General features: G+C 60.8%; 1 protein-coding gene across 1 annotated transcript; it reads left to right on the plus strand.

The window, feature by feature from the left end:
* Positions 1–11,713: 11,713 nt before the first annotated feature.
* On the plus strand, positions 11,714–13,248 carry EIF1 (eukaryotic translation initiation factor 1). The gene is made up of 4 exons (XM_061477479.1): positions 11,714–11,875; positions 12,111–12,274; positions 12,362–12,463; positions 13,027–13,248. Exons 1-4 carry the CDS (start codon positions 11,845–11,847, stop codon positions 13,069–13,071), a joined length of 342 nt encoding a protein of 113 aa, XP_061333463.1. The 5' UTR covers positions 11,714–11,844; the 3' UTR covers positions 13,072–13,248.
* The last annotated feature ends 1,338 nt before the right edge of the window (positions 13,249–14,586 follow it).

The raw sequence follows: 14,586 nt of genomic DNA on the forward strand, positions 1-14,586 counted from the left end.
GCGGAGGGGTGCGGGAAGTGCGGGGGGGGGATGCGGTTTTCAGGGGGTACGGGGAGCTTCAGGGATGTGCGGGCGCAGTGGAGGATGCAGGGGAGTTCTGGGGAGCGTTGGGGTGTTCAGGTCTGTGTAGAGTGGGTGCTGGGGAGTGCAGGGAGGTGCTGAGCTGTGCAAGAGGGTGCTGGGCTGTACTGCATGGGCACCCATTCCCTGCCTTGCTCTGAGGTGCTGCTCCCCACATTGGACTCCTGCTGTGTGCGGGGCCAGAACCTCGCAGCGAGGCAGGGCACGGCCACCATCACACCGGGGCCAGACGCACCCTTCAGTGCTGGTCACAGCCAAGCCCTGGGGTCCTGCCCTCATGGTGCTCCCCAGCAGCCCCACACCATGCAGCCCCACACCATGCAGGCAGCGCTGCGCCCACTCCCGGCACAGGCAGAGCCACCAGATCACCGCGCTTGGCGCTGAGCCGGCACCTGCCTCCTGCCAGCAGAGCTGGGCCCTCGCCCTTCCTGGGTGGGGAGGGAAGGAGGCGAACGCGAAGGAGTGTGCAGGGGTGCGCACGCGAGGGTGCCCGCATGTCTGTAGGTAGTTCTGAGTTGTAGCCACAGATGGCACCACTCGCTGCTCCGGGCAGGGTCCCTTGGGCACCCTGGCTGTTACCGACCCCAACTGCTGCATGCCTGCAGCGTGAGCATGCAGAGACCCAGCTGTGGTGTGCGGGCGCAGCGCAGGGCTCCCTTCCCGAGTGAAGCCGCTCTGGGGATGCCCTCAGCATGCTCACCCTGAGCCCCCAGCCCCAGGCTGCTGTCAGGGGCATGAGGCAGCCTCTGTGTACTTGTTCTGGCTGTCGGCTGCACAGGCCTCCCCCGAGATGCACCAGACACTGTCAACCCCATGCAATGGCCCTTGTTTTTTCAACAGCCCCACAGACTGAGGCTCTTTGGCATCTGCTGGCTCACAGCTGCCAGAAATATGCCCACTGCCCCCCTGGCAACGTAACAGGATGGTGCCTGCAGAGCTGGTGAGGGTGAGGATGCTCAGGTCAAGGGCCAGGCTGCAGCCCAGCCTGTGTCCTTCATGGCCAGACCCATCCCACAGAGCCAGGGAGGCACCTTTGTCCTGGGTCTGCTGAGACTCCAGGGCCGGGACACTGCCTGCTCCGGCATGGAGAAGGCTCCGTGCCCCAGATAGGGCAGGGCAGTGTGGGGTCACCCTGTGGGACAGCCAAGCTGGAGGACACTGGGGGCCCCACACCTGCCTGAGCCCACTGCATGCTGTGAGTCAGTGGACAGGAAGGGATGTGTGCTGCAGGGACAGGAGGGATGTGTGCTGCAGGGACAGGAGGGGATGTGAGCTGCAGGGACAGGAGGGATGTGTGCTGCAGGGACAGGAGGGATGTGTGCTGCAGGGACAGGAGGGGATGTGAGCTGCAGGGACAGGAGGGGATGTGAGCTGCAGGGACAGGAGGGGATGTGTGCTGCAGGGACAGGGGGGATGTGTGCTGCAGGGACAGGAGGGGATGTGTGCTGCAGGGACAGGAGGGGATGTGAGCTGCAGGGACAGGAGGGGATGTGAGCTGCAGGGACAGGAGGGGATGTGTGCTGCAGGGACAGGGGGGATGTGTGCTGCAGGGACAGGAGGGGATGTGTGCTGCAGGGACAGGAGGGGATGTGTGCTGCAGGGACAGGAGGGATGTGTGCTGCAGGGACAGGAGGGGATGTGTGCTGCAGGGACAGGGGGGATGTGTGCTGCAGGGACAGGAGGGGATGTGTGCTGCAGGGACAGGGGGGATGTGTGCTGCAGGGACAGGAGGGGATGTGTGCTGCAGGGACAGGGGGGATGTGTGCTGCAGGGACAGGAGGGGATGTGTGCTGCAGGGACAGGAGGGGATGTGTGCTGCAGGGACAGGAGGGGATGTGTGCTGCAGGGACAGGAGGGGATGTGTGCTGCAGGGACAGGAGGGGATGTGTGCTGCAGGGACAGGGGGGATGTGTGCTGCAGGGACAGGAGGGGATGTGAGCTGCAGGGACAGGGGGGATGTGTGCTGCAGGGACAGGAGGGGATGTGAGCTACAGGGACAGGGGGGATGTGTGCTGCAGGGACAGGAGGGGATGTGAGCTGCAGGGACAGGAGGGGATGTGTGCTGCAGGGACAGGAGGGGATGTGTGCTGCAGGGACAGGAGGGGATGTGTGCTGCAGGGACAGGAGGGATGTGAGCTGCAGGGACAGGAGGGGATGTGTGTGCTGCAGGGACAGGAGGGGATGTGTGCGCTGCAGGAACGCGCCTGCGTCACCCCTGCACTCCCACGCCCGCAGCTTGGGCGGCCCAGCGCCAAGCTGAAACTTGTCTGTCAGCTAATTACAGGGAGAGGAGGACTCCAAAGGATTTACATTCCTCTTGGGACACACCTGGAAACAACTTTCACCATCAGCCAGGTCCTGAGAAATTATTTTCCGCCCGCGCTGCCAGCCCCAGCCCTGCGTGGGGACCCAGGGGGCTCAGGGCAAAGGGGCTCCTGCCTGCCCCATTTTGGGTGCTCCAGACAGCCCCATCCCCTCTCCTTGCTGCCCCGGGAGCTCTAAGGAGGTCTGGTTGGTGCCTTCGGTCCTGGCTGTGCTTCCCCTGGGGTCAGAGGCTGTGGGTTGTGGTGGCTGGAAGCTGGGGGGGTTGCAGCAGTGTCCTGAGAGATGGAGGCTCGTGGTGGCCAGCCAGCTCCTGCACCTTCGCCTTGGCTGGGGACAGCTCCCCAGTGACTGTCAGTACACAGGGCTTGGGTCTGGGGCTGTTGTGAGGGATGAGGGGTATCAGGGGACTCACTGGGCCAAAGTGAGTCTGCTCAGGGCAGTTCTGTCTGCACACAGTAGCAGGCAACCAGCGCTCCCCAAAGTAGACAGGGCTGGACCCGACGAGCCCCTCTGGTCACATCCCATCCTTCCTGGCTGCTAAATCAACAGGGAAGGAGCCAGATCCCTTCTGTCCCCTGTGCTCTCCCCTGTACCCAGTGAACATGGAGACACGCAGGCAGCCGGTTTCCCCAGCACAGCCCTTGCCTGAGCCGCCTGCTCCCACCACTGCCATGTTTCCTGTTCCAGTGCTCCAGCATCGAGCTCACCGTGGTGGGATCACTGGGAGGCCGGGACTGCTGTCCTGCTGCTGGCCTTGGCTGCTGTGGGTGGCAGCAACAGTAACGTGAGCGTCACTGCAGTGAGGCTCGTGCCGTGCGCGGGTCCACGGCCAATTGGCAAGACCAGGAACATGGTTCACACCAGTGAGGACAGCGTGGCACATGGTCACCGCAGCCAGAGCAGTGTGGCACAGGACACTGCCAACCAGAGCAGTGTGGCACATGGTCACACCAGCCAGAGCAGTGTGGCACAGGACACTGCCAACCAGAGCAGTGTGGCACATGGTCACACCAGCCAGAGCAGTGTGGCACATGACACTGCCAACCAGAGCAGTGTGGCACATGGTCACCGCAGCCAGAGCAGTGTGGCACATGACACTGCCAACCAGAGCAGTGTGGCACATTGGTCACACCAGCCAGACCAGTGTGGCACAGGACACTGCCAACCAGAGCAGTGTCGCACATGGTCACACCAGCCAGAGCAGTGTGGCACATGGTCACACAAGCCAGACCAGTGTGGCACGGGACACTGCCAACCAGAGCAGTGTGGCACATGGTCACACCAGCCAGACCAGTGTGGCACATGGCACTACCAACCAGGCAGCAAGCCCTTTGTGTCCTGCAGTGCAGGGCCTCGAGCTGGGGCTCCATGCACACCATGCGCGCTCTGTGAATCCCATGGCATGGGGCTGTCCCACGCTCGGCCTGTGGGTCCCTGCCTGCATCCCCTCCCCGCTGGGACCCCGATGACCAACCCTGCTGGGGTCTGGAGCATCGGCTTCGCCATGTCCTGAGCCTGGCAGTGGGGGAATGGCCCATTTCGGCCTCCCCTGCTCCGGGAGCTGCTGGGAGCGGGCGGCCCGAGCACGGTGCCAAGCGCGAGGTGTTTTGCAAGCAGGAGCAGGAGGTTTCCTCCCTTGGCTGCGGCGCACCCGGCCCGGGCGCGGCCGTGACTCTGGCGATGGGAACGCGCGGGCAGGACCCACCTCGCTAATCGCAGCGTGGCGCTGGGCGTGGGGACAAGCCGCGGCAGGACGCGGCTGCGTCAGCACCCAGCACCCAGCACCGGCTGACACAGCCACAGTGCACCCCATCGGCCCAGCCCCGAGGGGGCTCCTGCCCCTGGGCCCCGGTGTTGGGTTTGCTTCCAGCAAGGGCACGGGCTCAGAGAGAGACACCCCCCCCCCCGAGCAGGGGCTGCTGCGGTGGGTATTTATGTCTGCCCCTGTTCAAGGAGCAAAGGCAAAGGCTGAGATTGAGCTGTGTCGGAGCAGGAGGGCAATGGGCAGCACGGAGCGGGGCAGTGTCCCCACCTCTGATTTCAGCCCCATGGGGTTCACTCAAACCTGGCCTCAGCCTGGCAAGAACCACGCTGGGTGCTGCCTCCTCGGAGCCAGCACGAACCCGAGCATCCAGGCCCTGAGCTTCCCTGTGCCCCCAAAACCTGCTCCATCCACCAGCCCTTCCTGCCCCATGCCAGACCAGCCACCATGGCTCTGCCTCCTGGCCAACACAAGGCTAAGGCCATGGCACCAGCACAGCAACATCTGCGGTGCAGCCACTTGCAGAAAGGCCAGGGCTCCATCTTGACCTGGTTTTCCAGAGAAGCCTCATTCCATGGCGTGAGCACAGTGGCTGTTGGGAGGCCAAGGACACGGTGGCTCAGCAGCGCTCTTACAGCAGTGCTGCCTGCAGGTGCCTTGGTGGGGGAACTGGGGGGATTCAGGGTCCCCTGGGGAGGACTCATCCCTGGTGTCATCCCTGGGGTGCTGCTGCTGGGGGAGGCCTGACATCTCGTAACCAGAAGGGGATGAGGCTGAGATGTTTTCCAGCTGATTTCAGCTGGCTGCTGAAATAAGGGGCCAGAACAGCTCTGTGCTGCCTGGCACCATGGGGCGAGCGAAAGAGCTGCTCCTGCACCCTCAGGGTGCCCAGAGAGCCCCGGTCAGCACCAATGGGCACGGGAGGGCCAGGCAGAACATGGCAGGAAACTGGAGCTGTGTCTCCGGCAGCCACAGTGTCCAGAAGGACCTCAGGCACCCCCCACAAGAGCCCCTCCACCACTGCAACCTGTGGGCTGTGCCCGCAGAGCTCCCCCTTCCTGGTGGCCAGCCCGTCCCCAGGCGTGTCTGGGTTCTGGGTGCCAGGGCACCAGGACCCCAAGTCCTGCTCCTGGCTCCTGTCCCGCCCGGGTGCCCCAGCCAAGGGTTTTGCAAGAGGCAGCGCCGAGGGAGGAGGCAGCGCTGGGCGGGCGCCAGTGTTTGGCCCTGGGGGAGCTGATGTGCGCAGGCAGGGATGAGCACGCCCGGCCGTGGGGCAGGGACCTGCCCACACCCCGTCGGGTTTTGCCTTGTAAGTGAAACGCCAGCTCGGAGCGAGGCAGATGCTGACCCAGGTGTTTGGCCTGACCTGCCCCTACGCTCTGCTCAAGTCAGCAGAGTGGGGACTCTGGGCTCTGCCCTGTGCTCGCCATCGCTGCTGCTCTTACCCCAGAGATCTCCTGTGCCTCTACCCCTGGTCGGTGAGGGGTGGATTCAGCCCCGTGTCCTCTGTCACACAGGGCAGGGTCGGATGCCTGAGCAGGGCTGCTTGCAGGGTAGGGTGGGTTCCTCCCTTGGCTTGAGCAAGGGGTAACCCTCAGGGCTGAGATGTATGGGGCAGTGCCCTGCAGAGGGAAGGGGCTGCTGCTCTCATGGCCCTTGGAGCCTGCCAGATGGATGAGGAGAGCAGCACAGCAAAGCTCTTCCCCTCTTGTCCTTGCCATGCCATAACAGGGGACTCTGATCCCTATTGTGCCTGGCAGCATTGGCAACACAGGGCTATGCGTGCAAGCACCCAGGAGAGGGGGGTCTTGTGGCTTTTCCCAGTGCATTCAGGTGTCCCCATAGCCAGGCACCCAGCAGGGCAGAGAAGGGCCCAGACTGGGCTGCCTTGTGTCTCCGGGTGTCACCAGTGCTGGTGCTAGTGGTGAGCTCCCACATGGCTCAGCAGGGCCCTGCCTGGCCCACAAGGCTTCCAGCAAAGCCCCTTCCCAGGGTCTCTCCTGGCACAGAGCAGGTTGTTCCCTCCGGGGTGGGTGATGCTGCCCGGCTCAGCCGGGGGCTGCAGAGCAGGACGGCCACAGTGCCCCTGCCCCAGTGCACTAGGGCAGTGGGACGGAGCTGAGCAGGGCAGGAGCAGCGGGAGAGGAGTTACATCCCCTGTGGACCCCTCCTTGTGCTATGGACCCCTCCTCGTGCCAGCCAGCTCCAGGCAGTGGGAGCTGAGCCTGGCCCCTTCGCCCCTTCGCATGGGGGAAGGAAACGCAGGACGTGCCTGGCAAAAGCACGTTTGCTGGCGTGTGTGAACAGGAGGAGCTGGGGCGATCCCTGCCTCTGCCCGGTGCCGAGCCTCCGGGAGCACCGCGCTCCCATCCTGCATCCGGAGAGCCTGAACGCAGAACCCTGTCATGGCTTCCCCTGCACGGCTCCTCGAGCTGCCCTGGCTGCCTGCTCTGGGCCCTGCCACTGCAGGAAGGCCTTTGGACACGCTCCCAGGCACTGAACAGGGGGGGGAGCAGCCACAGGGCCCAGGGGTGTCTCTGGGGACAGCGTGGCCCATGCACAGGGGTCACCGTGTCTCTGCCCCCACCAGACACACACAGAGCTGCTGGAGCCTGCAGTGCCCAGAGTAGCCTGACCCCAAGCCTGGATCTGCCTTGGTACAAACGTCTGGCAGCCCCATGGGCAGAGCAAGGCCAGGTAGAGCTGAGCACGCTGCTGGTGTCCTGAGCTGGGCACAAGAGCTGGCTCCGGGGCTCCTCCCTGCCCTTCCCAGCCCCTGTGATCGCTGCTCCCGTGCCAGCTTTGCTCCATGCTGATGCCAGTTCCCCAGGTGAGGGCTGGGGCTGTCCGGGCCACGGTGACCCCAACAAGGTGGGTGTTTATTTGAGGTGAGCACTGACAATGTGTGTGTGCACGGAGACCTCAACCTCGGCCAAGGGCATCCCTGTGGGTGCAGGACAGCCCCATGGGAACAACACCGGCACTGGCGGGGTGGCAGAAGAAGGTACAGCCCCCCTTCTCTGCAGGACACCCATGGGATCCCCTACCCCTCTGACCCCCCCTCCCCAAGCCTGGGGGACAGAGCACTTGGGCTGCAGCCCCCAGCTCCCCAGCACCCACCCGGGCCACGGCACAAGGCGGCCACAGGCACGATCTCAGCCAGGGGAGGCTGCGTGAGCCGGGCCGGGAGCCGGGACCGTGCCTGTTCCCCAGCCCCAGGCTGGGCTGAGCCGCCGTGTTCAGAGCTCTCCTGGCACCTCGCGGAGAGGAGAGGAGTCACAGCCAGCCCTGGGAAAAGCAGAGGATGAGCAGGGGGAGGAAGGCTCCTGCCAGGGGAAGGGGGAGCTGAGCAGTGGCAGGGCTGGTGAAGAAGCACCGTAAGAAAGCAGTGAGTACAGCACACCGAGCGCCAGGAGTTAGGTGGGAACTGGGACGTGCTCGCAGATGGCCGTTGCAGGGGAAAGGGCTGCACTGGGACAATGCTGTAGCGTGAGGAGGATGCATCTGAAACCCTCCTTTGGATGTCTGTGTTACAGCACATCCAGTGCCTCCATCCCTGGAGCATCCGACATAGGCATCACGGAGAGCATCCTGCACCTCGGGTTGGGCAGAGGTTGGCTCAGTTCTTCCTTAAATACTTCCAGGTTTTGCAAACTTTGGGACGTGAGTTGCCAGGAGTGGCTGTATAAGGAAGGGGAGTCTGGTACTTGAGCAGCCAGCCTGGGATTCCCTGATCTGGCTTTGGGGCTCACCCTGGCCATGCCTCAGCTCCTTCCAGGAGCAGGTTAGTCACCAGGGCTGACGCCTCTCAGTGCTGCCTTCGCTGATTAATGGGATCAAATCCTGCACACCAGAACTCCAGCTCATCCTGAATCCGGGTCTCTGCAGTCACACGGAGGCTGCAGGAAGGACGTGTGAGGAGAAAAGCTGGTTTCTAGGAATGTCTCAGCCCGGAGGGCATGTGTGAGCTGCTGGGGAAGCAGTAAAGCAAAAGGCTGGGATGATTCCTGCCTCTCTGCTGCACTTCCCAGGTGTATCAGAGGGGCACCAAGACCCCACCTCAGAGCACAGGGTGAAATGGCCTTTGCGGGACCCTGCCACAGCCCAGGGCTGATCACCCACCCAAGGGCACCCATGAGCAGCTCAGCAGGGCTGAGCTGCACTGCCCGTTGTGACACATACAGGAATCCTGGGGTTGAGATGGAGCCCCAGTGCTGGGCAGCCCCTGCCCTCGCAGGGCTCTCTGCAGCCCCTGTGAACAACTCACCGCTGAGGGATAGGATGGTTTCTAGAAGCCACCTTGGCCCAAAGCATGACCACAGAGCCCTGGGGAGAGGAATGCCCTGCACAGACTGTTCTGGCCCCTCTTTGCTCCTCCTGCTGACCCTAAAGCCAGCCTGGCAGCTCACCAGACATCACCACGGCCCAACACAGGGGGTCTTCCTGTGCACGGAGCCAGTGTTCAGCCTAGAGGGGATGGAGATGGTCGTTTGCCAGGCACCGGGCACAGAAGAAGCTGCAGCAGCTCAGTGCCGCCTGCTGAGAGATGCAAAGATCAGCATTGCCACCTCGTGGGGAGCAGGGACAAGCGCATCCCTGGGAGGCGGCACCTCCTTGGGCAGGGAGGCAGGAGGGGGTCGGGACCGAGCACCCAAGGATGGACCGAAGTGAGGAGGGCGCGAGGGTCAAAGCCCCCGTGCCGAGCTGAAGCCACCCGGCATTAATCCTGCTCTGAAGGACGGAAAATGGATGTTAACATTTCCCTGCTAGCGATGGGCTTAGCTCTGGTGTTCAACACACGCTTGCCTCTTTTGGTTTCACCAAAGGCCATCGGGGACCAGGGGTGAGGCTACAACCCAGGATGTGCCCTATGGACAGAGTGAGGATGTAGCAACGCTGATAAATTGCCTGTGTGGGGCATCCTGGTTCAGTGTGAGACCAGTCTGCCCAGCAGCATCGTCGGGAGGTACCAGGGACTCTGGCACCGAATACCAAACCCAGCCCTTCTGCTGCAGTGAGGACTTTGAAGTGCCTCTAGCAGAAAGATGCAGTGTAAATCCCTGATTGCTTCCCTGCTGTCTGGATACACCAGGATGCACCTGCTAGAGATGGGTCCTTTTCTGGGAGAGAAGGAAAATGTGATCAGAGAAAGAGGAGAGGGAAGAGCCATCTGCCTGGTGGTGATGGAGCAAATGCACGTTTTAATGGAAACGCCAGCCAGTTCTGTCACAGACAGACAGACAAGAGTGACAGATGCTTGAGAGACACTGAAATACAGCAACACAAACATTCCTTCTGCCCAGTACAAGATAAACCATTGGCCTTTATCTTAAATACCCCCCCCAAGAAGGATGCGACATCTGAAGCATGTGAGGACTGCCGGGACTCGAGATGGCAGCACACCCAGATGCCAATAACCTATCAAAACCACACCGAGAGTCAGAGATGGCTCCAGAGCAGGGCAGGAAAACCTACAGAGAGTGAGCTGTGGCCACAGGAGACCCGAAAGGAGCCGATAACCGACCTACAACAGAGCTGTGTCTCCCTGGGGGGCAATATTCCTGCTCCATATGAAGCTCTAACAAGGAGTTTATGCTCCTACTGCATCATATATGGCTTTTGACCCCATTAATTGTGTAGGAGATTTACTGATCTTCCTATTGGGGCTCTCGGTGTATTTTTAGAACATCTTTGAGCTGGGCGTGATGATGCTCACCTGGCAGCAGCCCCTGCTCCTCATTGTGCTGAGCCAGTGCTAGGAGACACTCATCCCTTTGTGAGGGGTTTTTAACCTCGCAACAGTCACCAGGGAAATGATGAAGTGTCTTCCTTTAGCAGCTCATCCTGAACACCGAGCCCCAGGCTCCTGGCCCCCAAATTAGGACTCAGAAGGAGGGTTAAATGCTTTTAATGCCATTAAATGCCAAGGTCCGACTGTCAGGGTTGAAATGCAGTAAGTGCAAGGGAACTTGTTTCGCTTGTTTAAAAACGCTTCCTTTTCTGGCAGATTTGGGTGATAACTTTGAGCGTTTCCCTTTGGCATCAAGGAGCCCCCAGGCCCTCTCTCAAGAACATTGTGTTCTGCAGCACCCTCAGAGCTTCTCCCTGCCGAGCAGCCATGGAGAAGGAGCAGAGAAGCCCAATTTCTGTCTGCATATGGCTTCAAGCTTGGCTGCCAGCATGGTGACAGCAGAGTGACAAACACATCCACAGGGAAGCTCTCCAGGCTGAGCCTGACTCTTCTCAGGCAGGAGCATATAAAGAAGTGATCCCCAGGGTGCGGAGCCCAGGGCAGATAAGCCAGCCTGTGCTGGGCTCTGCAAGGCCAGACTGATTCGGAGCAAACTCCAGGAACAAACTCGCCAACAGAGTTTCAAGCTGACAAGCAGGTATTCCTTATCGCGGTGCCGGGAGCCACGGGAGATAGCTCCTCCTAATGTGTGCCCCCGTACTGCTATACAGGCCATCCTTATATATGAGGCTACCCATGAATTACATCATTTTCCAGAAAGTTTCCCACACGCATACAAAAAATGGGATGGCGGTCTTCAAGGGTCGTTTCCTTCTCCCAACAATCTTCATAACCAGCTTAACTGACATTACAGACGTAGCAATCGTCCTGTCTTTCTACTTATCAGTTAGTTTAACTGCTCCCATCCTGGACATCTGCTAGTCCCAGATACTCCCCAACCCCAGGCCCAGTTTTCCTATTCTGCTTTTCATACACTTTCTGTACTAAGGTCCTAAGGACCTGAAACTGTGTCACCCACCTTCAAGCACCACAGTTATTTTCCATTACAAAGCCATCAAACTTAACGTTTGACTACATTGTGCTTTTGTGCCTCCTTGTCTCAAGACCCAGGCTGTGAGCACCCACACCGGGTAAGAAGGAGTGGGCTCACTGAACCTCATAATGGTTTAGGTTGAAAAGGACCTTGAGCTCCTCCGGCTCCAAGCCGTGCCACGGGCAGGGACCCCTTCCACTGGAGCAGCTTGCTCCAAGCCCCTGTGTCCAGCCTGGCCTTGAGCCCTGCCAGGGCCATCAGTCTAAAGCCCTTCCCCTTGCGCTATCCCTACACATCCCTGTGGATGCGGCAGCGCCCCGGGGCCGGCTCGGGGGGGTCCCCGTGTGTGTGACCACGGTGAGGTGAACCCACCCACACCCGAGCTGCCTCCGCACGACCCAGGTCCCCACCGGGGATCCCGCACCGCGGATCCCGCTCCGTGTCCCACACGGGGGCTGCGCCCCGGCTCAGGGGTGTCCGGAGCGGGGGGCCCTGGTTGTGGCGCGGCCCCGGGGGCGCCCCAGGCGCGCTCCCGCCGCTGCCCGCGGTACTCCCGTCCGCTCTGCGCCTGCGCGCGGGCCCCTTCCCCTCCTCCCCGCGCGCGGGCCTCTGCTGCGCACGCGCAAGCGCCTCTCACGCCAGCCTGGGCGCGGCCACGTTCGGCAGTGCGGCGTGACGCTCCCGGCCAGCCGCCCAATCAGCGCCCTCGCTTCCCGTGCGTGCTGGCGTCAGACGGAGGCGGTATATAAGCGGGCCGCGCCAGTCCCGCCCCCCTGACAGCGTCTCGAGCCGCCGCCGTGAGAGCATCCTCCGCCGAGAGCCGCTCGCGTCGCCTCCTCCCCGCCGCCTCCGCCGCCGCCGCCCCGCGAAGGGAAGCGTACCGTATATCGTATGTCCGCTATCCAGAACCTCCAGCCCTTCGGTGAGCCTCTTGTGCGGCGGCCGGGCCGGGAGGGGAGGGGGAGCGGCCTGGGAGCCCCGCCCCGCGGCCCCGCCCGTGGCGCAGTTGCTATTCCTGGCGCCGGTTGCGTCAGGCGCGGGCGGGGCGGGGCGGGGAGGCGGAGCCGGCGGCGGAAGGGGCGGGGCCGGCGTGTGACGGGCGGGCGGGGCGGCCAATGGGAGCGCGGAGGGCGGGCTGTAACCGGCGCTCTCCGCAGACCCCTTTGCTGATGCAAGTAAGGGTGATGACCTGCTCCCTGCCGGCACTGAGGACTACATCCATATAAGGATCCAGCAGCGGAACGGCAGGAAGACCCTCACCACAGTCCAGGGCATCGCGGATGACTACGATAAAAAGAAACTGGTGAAAGCCTTCAAAAAGGTGGGTGCTGGGCTTGGGGCAGGCTGGGGGGGGTTGCAGCAGCGCTTTCTGTTTGCGTGGTCCTGAGGAGGCTTCTCTGTGTTGTAGAAATTTGCCTGCAATGGTACTGTAATTGAACACCCTGAGTATGGAGAAGTGATTCAGCTGCAAGGTGACCAGCGCAAGAACATATGCCAGTTCCTCGTGGAGGTAGGATGACACAGAATCGTCAAATCACAAAATAGTTTGGGTTTGAAGGAAGCTTAAACCTCATCCAGTCCCAGCCTCCTGCAGTAGGCAGGGACACCTTCCACTAGTAGAGCAGGTTGCTGCAGGCCCCTGTGTCCAACCTGGCCTTGAACACTGCCAGGTATGGGGCAGCCACAGCTTCTCTGGGCACCCTGTGCCAGCGCCTCAGCACCCTCACAGGGAAGAGCTTCTGCCTAAGAGCTCATCTCAGTCTCTCCTCAGGCAGGTTAAAGCCGTCCTCAGTTGGCTGCAAGTCCCAGCTAAATGCTTAACTAAATACAAGGTGCTGTGTTAATAACTAATAGCTCCTGTTCCCGTAGCACTAGATGAGCAGGCTGAGGGTGGATTCCCTTTCTCTTTACTTTCTTGCTGGAGGCACACACTCTCCAGCAAGGTTTCACAGTGTGGTCTGACCTTTCATGCAAACTTCAGTGGGGAAGCAGAGATTTGACAGTTCATGGTGCAGGGATGGGTGCAGTGGCCTCTGCTTTGGTGTGCTGAAAAGTGCATTTTCTTTCTTGCAGATTGGACTGGCTAAAGACGACCAGCTGAAAGTCCATGGGTTTTAAGTGCCTGTGGGTCACTGAAGCTTTATGCAAGAAGATTTCCTTACCATGAAATTCCCATCTGTCCCTTGTCATAAGTTTAAAACCAGCCGGTTTGTGTAATGTAACGATCTTGGGTCCACTGTTCAGTCTGGACTAGTGTATTTCAGTGATGTAATAAACTGACCACAGCCCATGCTATCTCGTCTTGCTGTCCCTCATTTCACAGAGGTAAATGGGGAGTTGGGCGTGCTCCATCCTGAAGCCAAATGTATCCAGATGTTTCAAGCTAAGCCAAGGGACTGGGCCTGTCAGTCTGGAGACTGCCCGAATCGCTCCTCTGTTTGGCTGCTCCTCCATTCCGATGGATGGGAATCCTTGCCATGCCTTCTGCGGTCCCACACAGAGCGAGGCGCCAAGCGTGAGCTGTGACATGGTGCGGGGAGATCGCGCCTTCCCTCTGGGCAGCGCTGGCTCCTGGTGGCAGAGGCATTTGGGGAAGCTTTAAGTCAGAACAAGAGGAGTCACAGAAGAGCGACTGGATGTCTGTGGTCCCAGCCAGGCAGGTGCTGGTACCCTGCAAGCACCAAGGTACCGGGGTAGTGCACCCAAAGGAGCTGTTGCTTGGGGTTAAACTTCTGACAAGGGATCAGATTTGGACTAATGTGATGAGTATCCCTGTAGGTAGAGCTGTAGAGCTTGTGTGTTACTAGCAACCACGGCCTAATGCCCTGTGAAGTAACAGAATCCTGGTTTCTCTTTTAATGTTTTATGTAATGTATTTAAAGCCTTATTTAAATAAAAATGGTTTTCAAAAGCAGTTGCTTGCTGGATTCCCTCACTCGCTGGAGCCAGGTGAGCAGCAATGCTGGCCGTGCTCTGGGAGCTCAGTGGACTTCCCTCTTGCTGCAGGAAGCAGTGCTGGGGTCCTGAGAGTGTTTCCTGTGGGAAGGGGAGCACCCTGGGTGCTGTGGCTCCTGTGTGGATTCATTCCCTCCCTGCAAGGGCACCTGGTCTGCTGCTTGTTGGGTTCCTGTGTGCTGGGCGCTTGTGCTTCCAGCACTGACAAACTACTGCCGTGAGGGCCACTTGCCCCTTGTATAGTGGCAGAAATGGGGACCTGCCTGGGAGCAGCTTTGTACCTCTGGTCAGCTTTCGAAGAACTGAGTTGTGTTTGCTCACTGCCTGCAGTGAGCCTGGTTTTCCAGCCCTGCTCCCTGTGCTGCAGTGGAGCACCAGGTTCACCTCATGCCATTTACTTCCCTAAGAGACTTTGCTCTTGGAAGCCGAACTGCCACAATTATGCAAAGCTCTGAATCCACTGAGGAAGGAGGTGACCTGGAGCCCTGCCTGCACCTCGCGCTGGGCTGTGTGTACGTGCCAGCAGCCTGATCTCTGGGCAGCTTCTGCTCCAGGAATTCCACTTCCCTGCCTGCACCTGCGTGCATCCAGCGGGGCTCTCCCAGCAGCTCTCCCAGGCTTCCAGATGCAAGAGGAAGGCATCAGCTCGGCCCAGTGTGGCCCAAGAGAGCCAGACCC

Source organism: Pezoporus flaviventris, unplaced genomic scaffold (genome assembly GCF_033815535.1).
Source record: "Pezoporus flaviventris isolate CSIRO_AGI_PZ_B2104156 unplaced genomic scaffold, CSIRO_AGI_Pfla_v1 ptg000107l, whole genome shotgun sequence".
NCBI classification, from domain to species: domain Eukaryota; kingdom Metazoa; phylum Chordata; class Aves; order Psittaciformes; family Psittacidae; genus Pezoporus; species Pezoporus flaviventris.

What these genes read in the sequence shown, in the direction of transcription:
- EIF1 (XM_061477479.1), top strand. Translation starts at nt 11,845, where the DNA reads ATGTCCGCTATCCAGAACCTCCAGCCCTTCG. An exon ending in TGGTGAAAGCCTTCAAAAAG is followed by an intron (nt 12,275 to 12,361) that starts GTGGGTGCTGGG and finishes TCTGTGTTGTAG; the next exon opens with AAATTTGCCTGCAATGGTAC. An exon ending in TATGCCAGTTCCTCGTGGAG is followed by an intron (nt 12,464 to 13,026) that starts GTAGGATGACAC and finishes TCTTTCTTGCAG; the next exon opens with ATTGGACTGGCTAAAGACGA.